Genomic DNA, 10,282 nt, shown 5'->3' with positions numbered 1-10,282 from the left:
TGGCCTTTTTGCCAACTAATAGCTCAGCGATTCTGGTACATGTTTGAATTACATGTATTGATTCGTATCAGCAGCGATTTTTAATTCAGTTATACAGTATTTGTCTTGCCTCTAGCTTTCTGTTTTACTCTTTTGTTTGTTTTTTATTCTATGACAACAAAAAAACATAAAAAATTATGAAAAACCGAATCTCGAAATGTCCTATCAATCAAAACTATATGATTACTTTAATACCGTTAATTACTAGTGTTTCGATAATGTATGCCTATCATGGCGAGTGGTCGTTTACCATCATGAATCTACGTGTTGTTTTCCCATATCCAAGTCTTTAGCGAGCTCTAGATCTCCGACGCAAACGCTAAAACAACGCTAATTAGGCTAAACATGGTGTTGTGCACATGCGCAAGGCAGCTGTTTCCATCGTTCAACCCGGGAGGCTGCGTCGTCTTAGCGTTCCCGTCGCAGATCTAAAGCTCGCTATTGTGAGGGGGTGCACGTCACGAACTCGACATCCACGAGTCATACAGCTCAAGAGTTATTACAGTCCACGAATTATAAATTCCACGAGCTATTACAGCCCACGAGTTACACAGTTCACGAGTCATACAGCTCACGAGCTAGACACTATAGTGAACAAGGCCCATGAGCTCGACATCAAGTGAAATAGGCCCACGAGCTATACGGTCCACCAGCTCGACACTAGACAATTTTAATAATTCTTATGAGCTTGACACTAGGTATAAAAAGGCCTGCGATACCAACATTGCATCACGGGGCTTAATGTCGGCAATGTCGTTCTCGTTGGCCTTTTTTGCCTAGTGTCGTAACTCGTGGGCTGAATGACTGATGGGTGTCGAGCTCGTTGTATGACCCCATCGTGAAGCGCCGAAGGTTGTCGTTGATTGTGTGAATATCATCGCCGGGCTGAGAGGCGCACCAATACCTCAAAATTTTACACAGCGTATCTGTAGCTTACTTGAATAGTTCAGGCTAGCGATTTTGTACAAATTGTATTGCTAAAGTACTTCCGAAACTACTGTAGTTTTATTCACACTGATATCGTCTTTATCTCACTTTATAAAATTAATTTATTGATTTGATTTTGTTTTGTGAGTTGTTAATAATTCTTTGTGTTTTGTCTTTATGTGTCAATCCTTTCGCTTTGGTGTGTTCTAGCGGTGGTCGCAGGAGTAGGGGGAACGAGAAACAATTGTGAATGGTTATAACATAGAGCCATGTTTCTAAATGAAAGAAAATGCCTGCTCAATTGATCTCTCTATGCATGCATGCATGTAGCAAAGTAATGAGTTGTGTCAGACAAACAGCCACGTATTATATAGCAACAGACACAAACACACTGATAAGCAGCAGAGAGCTAGAAAGAGAATAAGTAACGGAGGAGTATTCGGATCATTTCTGGACTTTGCATAGTAGACTAGAACTTGCATGACTTTGCATATTACGACAGGGATAGATCCAGGGAGATTTTGGCGTCCGTCAGTAAGTGAGAGCGAGATAGTGAGAGAGGGAGAGTCGGAGGGGGGGGGGGGGGGTCGGGGGGGGGGGATGGAGAGGGAGAAATGACAAGAGAGAGGGAGAGAGAAGGAGAGAGGAAGAAAGACAGGGAGAAAGAATTATATCTGTCTCTGTTGTGATACAGAGCGTTAAAGCGTATAAGGGATGATATAGTTTTGGTTGAGATGGGTCTTTATGTTCCCAATTCTTATATGAGATAATAACAGTCTATGAAATATGAAAGAACGTACGATTCTAAGATGAATTCAAAGTTTAATTGATGAAAATTGGTTTTGAAATGGCTGAGACATTTAAAAACGAAGTGGTCCTTATAAAAGGTGGAACCAACCTTTTATTAGGACCACTTTGTTTTCTTCTTTTTTTTGTTATATCTTAGCCATTTCAAAACCAGTTTTCATAAATACACTTTGAATTCCTCTTAGAATTATAATATTATGCTCTTTAATTTTCATAAGTTGTTTCTAATTATCTCGCAAAAATAAAACAAAAATGAAATGTGAATTCCCATCTCAACCAAAACCGTACCAGCTCTTTAAGTGTGTATTTGTCAGGTGCCTGACTCGCTTTCATTATCATACAAAAAGAGGAAATTACGGTTGATAGCTAACTGAGCTGCGGTGAGGTGTAGAAATTTTGAAGTGAGATCCATTCAAGGGATATGACTAACAGACTGAAGATTATTTTCTGCCGGAGGGAGAGTATCACGGTACCTGTATATGGGTCGCCAATTGTCGCATGGTCCATTTTGTTACGAAATCAGTCATTTCGTCGACTAAATGTTCATTTCTATACGAAATAACTGAATGTTGATACGAAATGATCATTTCGTTACGTAATAGTGCCATTTCGTTACGAAATGGCCATTTAGTCGACGAAAATAAAAATGACTGATTTCGTAACGAAATACTAGTAGACCATGCAACACTTGGCGCCCCATACTTGTACACTGTGCGTTCCTCACTCTCGTACGTGTCTTCCGGGAACGAGATGTTAACCAGCTTTCGGACATGGAAAATTAACTTTCACTGACAAGGCAGGATAACGGCTGAAAGAAGATGACGATTAGACGAAAATCTGGTTAGCATTCTTTTTTTTTTTTTTTTCATTACAGCATATCGCGACGGCAATGTATGGGACCTTCAAAGCAAGTATAGCCTTGCAATAACCAACAATTTCCCCGCTTTTCCTCTAATAATGTATTTAATGTGGACGACAGTTTTTGTGTGGTCTGATGCTTGAGTTTTCCAAGAGCCTGGGTCAGCTAGTTCTTAATCTTAACTTCGTCATTACAGTGCATGTACAATGACCATGATTCTTCACAGGGGCTTTCGTTGTTCTTTTAAAATGTAGGTCTAATAAGTTTTGTCGATACATAGTCATTGCATATCTGTAGCTCGGTCTTATTAACAGATTGAAAAAGCTTTTACTACCATTCACATTTCAAGCCTAGGGTTGGTTATAAACACTTATTCTGAAGTTTCTTGTTTGCTATCGCTAAAATTCTGCTAAGGAATGCACTCCACCATGGTCACGCACAAAATGCACACACAACATGATTAGGCCTATCATTACATCCCATTGTATGTCACTATTGATTTTCAAAACTAAAATCTAAATTTACTTTAAGCAAGCCGTTAGCTAAGACATGTCATTAATTTTTGTTATCAATTCCAAGGAAGTGCAGCGCATTCGAGGTTATGTAACCATTTCCCCGGTATTCATTAAAGTAAAACATCTCAATCTGCAAAACGCACGAATTTGGTTTTACCGTTAATGACCAACGAAATAGACCGGAGATGTAATGTACTCAGATTTGATGCATGCTTCGTTCGCAGAAGTTGCCCTTGACAACCACATAGCTTGCCCTACCTAGCAGCACCCGAGTGCATTCTGCCTTCGGAACTCAATCACCCGAATCCACGAAGATGGTACCATCTTTGTCCACGGTTTAAACCATGGACAAAAAAAAAAACACATACTTTTGTATGGGGCGCCAAGTGTCGCATGGCCTACTAGTATTTCGTTATGAAACCAGTCATTTCGTTAGGGAATATTGTCATTTCGTCGACGACACTTGGCGCCCCACACAAAACTACGGTCTTTGTCCATGGTTTAAACCATGGACAAGATTGTACCACCTTCATGAATTTGGGCCAATGGGAGGGAGCAGATGAATCATTGCTTCGTTCCTAAGCTGTGGAAAAAGAAATACCCATTAATGGTAATAATTTGAATTACAGAACGGTCTATTCAGAATGGAAAAGTGAAATCACGATACAAAGAGTCATTAAACAAAATTAGATATCAAAATGGCAAGCCCTACGACATAGTGAGAAAGAAATTCTCAGGGTCTTTAACTGAAAATCATTTTGCAGTACAGCTACAAAGTAGGAAAGACAGACTTAGCAGGATGAGGAGGGTGGGGGATTATGAAAGGGTGCATGGGATGCTCCCACTCTGCATTATTTGTATTGATCATGTTGATTGCGCTCAGGCCTTGACTTAACAGGTGTGACCGTGAGAGGGCGATGTTGGGTGTGTGCTATTGTGTGATTAGCACGTCAAGAACAAGCTGGATTTGAGATAGATCCCTGTCAACTGCCTGTGTTTAGGAAGTCCCATCAAGTGTTCCCTTTATGATTCTTAATGTACGATGTGGGTGTACTCGGTGGAGTGCAAACGCTCCAAAAAGTAGCACGGCTGGAGACGGCGAGGATCCTCACAAAAGTTCCAGAAGTCTAAGGTTCCTTGTTCCGCGATATTGATCTTGTGACGATTAGACAATAAAAATGATAACGATAATAACAGTATAAGATACAATGTAATTGCATTCGGCATGAGAAATTGATCGCCATTGAAAGACAACGGAGTCTTAGAGGCCGAAGGACCGACTTATTAGATCTTTAAAGGAATGCATTGGTTTATGAGCAACTGATCCTGGTAATAAATAAATCTTCCAATGTTAAACGGATGACAAAATCTTGGTTGAGTTGTGGCTTCAGGTTTCCAACTTATTTGTGAGAAAATGAGAAACTTCTCATGAAATATGATTATGAATCAAAGTTTATTTGAAGAAAATAATTGGTTTTGAAATGGCTGGGATATCCAAAACAAAGCAATCCTAATAAAAAGGTGGGACAAACCTTTTATTAGGATCGCTTTCTTTTACTTTGTTTGTGGATGTCTCAGCCATTTCAAAACCGATTTTCATCTAATAAATTTTGAATTGCTGTTAGAATTGTGTGCTCTTTAACATTTCATAAAATGGTTTCTAAGTATCTCGCAAAAAGTTAAGAGTTGAATCCTCATCTCAACCAATACTATATACCATCCCTTGAAAACTGTAATATTCTAATAAATGAATTAAACAAATAAAGATGTTGTATTAAGAAAATTGTGAGGGTAACGTTTTCGATCTCGAATCGGACAAGGTCGCAACATCAAAAGATGTCTTCGGGTACGCAAAAAAAAATGACGGTTCAACAAAAATGTACACAACAATCTCTTTTATTATCGAATCATACAAAAACATCAGATTTACAAAACGTAGAATTTGAATGGCACTATATGCTAGAAAGTATAATATTATACAGGAGTTAATAAGCACATATTCTTCTTGAATGAAATACCATGAGTCAATATCCAATTGTTTCTTGATTCAAGTCTTCTTTCCCTTCAACGTAGAAATACAACATTGTGCAAAGGTGAACTTTCACACCTAAAGCAAAAGATAAGTGTCGGGAGCGTTTTCATGCAGTCGAAGCTTAGAACAGTGCTATAATATGCGAGGGACCAGAATAAAAAAGTACAATACAATATGTGTGTATCGGAACAAATTCAGTCACGATCAACATTGTCATTTGTACACGCTCTCTGCATAAGTGAAAGAAACCTTCCTCGGATGATTTGCTCTAATAAAAAAAAAAGACAAAAAATTTTTGAAAATGTAGAACTTGGACTTCTAGATTTAGTTCTTGTTGATTTCTTTTTGTTTTAATCGGGGAAGCCATTACAGGCCCATGAGATTGGATACAGCAATCATTGTATTAACCAATGTCAAAACTCCCACTTCATTGTTTCCCTATACACACAGGTGTACAGTATTTTCTCATTGTTTTTGTAAGAACAAGAAAAAAAAAACAGCAACCACATACTTTTCATGTAGTCCTCCTATATACTTATATGCAAAGATTTCTCTTTCGCACAACAGAATTTATTAGCGCTGTAGATTGCCATTAATTGTCTGTTATCACGATCTGCTACACACTGAATACAACATGTAAAGAGAAAGATACGATAAATGTTTGGCAGCAGTCGCCATCCAATGAAAATTAAAGATAAGAAATAATATGTTGCCAGTCAATTTGCAACAATAAATCGCCTGCCATCATACAAAATATACAAGGTCAAAGTTCCATTGTCAGATTTCTGCACACTCCTCGCACTCTGCCAAGTTTCTGGCATGCACGATAAAACAGCGGCTGAAGGCTTGTTCGGTGCCAGGTTAATCCCGAACATAAGAAACAATGATCAAGGTACGTAATATTAGTCATAGATAATACTCGCATGACAGAAAAATATATCTGTGTTCTTACACTCGGACAGATAGTCACTTTACTTCCACCAGACATTTAAAGGTAGTATATTATCTATGTGACACAACTTGACAAGTTTTAGGGAAAAATGGCAGCTTATCAGTAATTTGTCTCTTCCGTCTTCATACGCACGCACGCACACACGCACACACACACACTATCACACACACTTAATATTCTATATGTCTCTCGATTTCTCTCTCACTTTTGTTACACTGTGTGTCAGAACCGAATCAATCGAACTGAAAAAAAAAAAAAAAAACTGTTATGCAAGACTGTAGTGGTCGCAAATTTAGAGCATAACACTACACGATTTCTAATAAAATGAAAAAAAAAAAAAAATAATGATGAATGATGCCATTTCAACTTTTCTGCTTCCCCGCCTCCGCCGACCCATCTCCCCCCGCCCCCTCCCCTTCCGCCGATTTTTTTTTTCTTTTTCCGGCTACGATTTTCGTTTATCCCCCACGCACGGAGACTGCTGCGACAAAGTTCCAAGCAGATGATAAGAGAGAAATGTACATGAGCAACACACAGCATCGACAAAATGCAGAGATACAGGCTGACAGGCATGGCGCAGCTGGCAGAATCTTAGTCATATTGTTTCTGAATATTGCACGGTTTAATTCATTCATCAACGCTGGATCAGGCGCTTCTGTCATCGGGGAACCTTAAATCTTTGCTGACTATATTATATCAATGTGATTCACTTCTTGAAAGCCTGCATTATTAATCGCAAACGCCTTTCCTCACGACTGCATTTATGTTCTCGATCCCTAGAATCTGTCACTCGTTCTGTTTCGGAAGGCAGATTAAGAAACACGTAATATCTGGGGGCCCACGGAAAAGACAAAGAAAGGCACAAACAATATCAACAACGACAAACAGACGCAGCCAAACTTGCAGTCTGCGGAAAGCTAGCTGTTCAAGCATGCTCTGTGCTGTTTTGCCTCTCCTTGAAATGTCTACCCTTGTTAGCATGGTTAGAGAGGCGATTTTGTTGTTTGAATATCACTGTAGATATGTCTTTCCCTTCTTGTTGTTTCTCAAATTGAATAAATGCATATAAGTACAATATGTTATTATGCACATTTCTTCCATTGGAAGAAAAAGGATCACACACTTAACCTTTAAATAGCAAAATACACGAATGCACGAGAATGCCGACAGTCACCCACACTTCCACTAATGAAACTAATTGATTATCATTAAACTTATTATCATTATTGCACTATCAACAACAATGTGATTTCGAGATCAATCACTGTTTTGACAGAAAAGAAGGAAAATGATTTAAAATCAATGTACCCCAATCAGTCTGCACGTCATTATTAGCCTATTGTTAAGACAATGGCTAGATCTACTGATCTTCATTCTTTGACTTGATCTTGCATTTACAGATTATCGTTGACATAAGGTGTTGCATCAAACATATAATCATTCCTGTCAACAAAGCTTACATACATAATGGGCGTCACTCCATTTTCACAATAGTTATTCCAATTTCCAATAGTTAAGAATCTGTTGTTTACAGGGGAAGACATTGCCCCTGTCTCCCTCAGAACTTACTTCGTCATCCCAAGGCTAAGCTCCTTGGTCATCCTTTTGAATCACGTCTTTCCGTCTTCATACAAAAGTAGACTCTCACCATTACTCGTCTTGCAGTGATAAACTTTAAAAAAGAAACACAAAAAAGAGACAAAAGTCGACGACCCTGCCTCAACAATTAGTGATGAACATTTTTCGTCACTCAATGATGTACAAAAGGTTGATTATCACAACTTTGGCCACATTAAGGCACAATGTTCCATAGCCTTCCTCCTTTTCCTTTGTCCAGGGAACCTTACTCTAAAATGAGCTTATCCCGATCGCATTCTGTCGGGTCCAGATTAAAGGCGAATTGCTTGTGATTACTTAGATCGACGTCGATCATTGTGATGTCGGGTATCGTAGTGCTGAAATTCTGGCACTCGACCTCGTCGCCGTCCTCGACAAGGCGGAGCTTGTTCTTCTTGCTCTTCTTCAGCCTCGAGGACGGCTTGTGCATCGACGGCGGTCGCAACGGTGGCGAAGGGGTAAAGTGCGAGCCGTTGACACAGGCATCCGATGTCGGGTTCGACGACGGGATCGTAAGGTCGATCTTGCGCACGCTCAGTCCGTCGCCTGCCGGCATGAAACGCGGCATGGTCGGCGACTCCGGGGCGGCTGGATTGGAGATGACCTCGACTTTCTGCACATCCTTCAGGATGATGCGAGGGTCCACGTGCTTCGGCACCTTACGCCTCGGCCATTTACAAATACATATCGCCACCACGGTCAGGATGAGCACAAGGACGACGAAAACGGGGATGAACCAAATCCATGGAGTTTTTGTGAGGATCATCTTTGATAGCGATAAGGAAACGACGTCGGTGCAAGGAAAGAAGTCGATATATAGCGACTGGGATTATAGGGCATGGATCGCCGATGGCGTCATGATCAACCGAAGCGTCACACCATACAGTTGTGGAGATTGAGAAAGTGGCGGTCCCATCGGTTGACTTGAACTCCTCGTATGATTTACGAGCTACTTCCGGTTGAACTTCGCTGTCTCCCGAAGTACCGTAGAGCCATCATTTTCAATTAATCACCTGTGAAGAAAAGAAGAGAAACAATATACATAGCTATCCAGTGTCTGGGTATACGGTACTGCAATATGTGGCCTCAGTATAACTTCAATCAAGTAATCGGGAGCAGCTAGACACAGTCTGTGCGTTTACAAGCGTATCGGCCGTGTATAGTGATCTAATGCATAAGGAACTGCCGAAACAGACATCGCATGAAGTCACTTCATCCCAGGGGCGGACGCATGCTTGGATTCTCACAGACAGGAACAATCTCACAGTGTAATTATACCACAACGTTATAATATTGTATAGTATAGCACACTGGTGCATGCTGGGAAGGTGTGGGGACAACTTCCGTAAAGGGGAACACACCGAGGTCAACCGGGAGAGTTTTTAAACCTACAGCGCATGCTCAGATCCCATTAATGTCTATTCAAACACTATTATTTTCGTAGAACTATCCAGAGCCATACTGATGTTCTGCTTGCGGACCAATTGTCTTTGAATTACCTTGCTTACATACCCTCCCTTTCTGTACCTCTTTCACTTTACCTGTTCCTCATTAAAACACACCCTCTCTCTCTCCCTCTCCCTCTCTCTCTCTCTCTCTCTCCCTTTCTCTCTCATTTCGCCTCTGAGGATCTTGATTTTCTCAAAAGGGGTACAGATTGGGGAGAAACCTTGGATGATAATGCGATGCAGGTTTGAGGATTTACTGAATGCCCAATACACTATACGTGTCGTTGGCAGGACTAGCAAGAGTGGTGAACGAACTGGAAAATTTTGCCTTGATGTTGAAACAACGAAATGCAACGGAACAGGTGCCAAAATGAAATGCGTTTAAATTGAGAAATTGAGGGAGAAATTCCTGTTATTCCCGTGTCAGTATACGTTTAAGCAAATCGGAGCGAGCCCAGTATATAATTACCGTACAATGTTAAAGTTCAATGGTCTTGAAAAGCAAGAGTGTAAAAATACAAAACAAAACAAAGAACGAGACATGAAACTCGTCACTGAAGACGAGTTAGGGTCATCAGATATCGGTCACGGACGATCGACAACGAAAATGATGTTAAATAGAGACTTGAAGTTATATTGAGAAACATTCGTAAAGTCCAGTTCTTTATACAGTCCTACATAATTCAGACCAAATTGTTTCTGTCATGCAACCAAGTGGAAATTTCATGCGTGTGTTGGCGTGTGCAAGTAAGTCGATTAGACAGGCTATGTAACTGAATATTTACCAAAAGGTCTTCAAAATGTAAAAAAAAAAATAAAAAAAATAACCCACACACAAAAAAAAAACCTCTCAGAAATCAAACATGGCAATAAAGTCTTTTAAGAGTCACCTTCACTTTAACATTTGTATTTTCAAATATGAACTTTGACCATTATTTACATAACCAAGAGGGCTATGTCTCATCTCGTCGTCATTACAGAGACTCCAACCCCAAGCACCTTCTGATCTGGAGATTCTCCCGCCCGAAACCCCTAGCAAACGGGAAACTCCAAGTTGATGTGTGCGAAGCGCGAAGTTCCTAGGGT

The 10,282-nt window shown here is 40.2% G+C and overlaps 1 protein-coding gene across 1 annotated transcript in view; it reads right to left on the bottom strand.

Moving 5' to 3' along the window:
- Positions 1-7,444: 7,444 nt before the first annotated feature.
- The window catches only part of LOC140234349 (uncharacterized), a 14,033-nt gene continuing 11,195 nt past the window's right edge, over positions 7,445-10,282 (bottom strand). The window contains exon 2 of the mRNA XM_072314407.1: positions 7,445-8,761. Within this exon, the coding sequence (XP_072170508.1) occupies positions 7,975-8,514 (540 nt within the window). The 5' untranslated portion in view covers positions 8,515-8,761 and the 3' untranslated portion in view covers positions 7,445-7,974. The remainder of the gene's footprint in view (positions 8,762-10,282) is intronic.

The sequence above is a fragment of the Diadema setosum genome, chromosome 10, assembly GCF_964275005.1.
Source record: "Diadema setosum chromosome 10, eeDiaSeto1, whole genome shotgun sequence".
NCBI lineage: Eukaryota > Metazoa > Echinodermata > Echinoidea > Diadematoida > Diadematidae > Diadema > Diadema setosum.
This window is presented reverse-complemented; position numbering and strand designations above follow the sequence as displayed.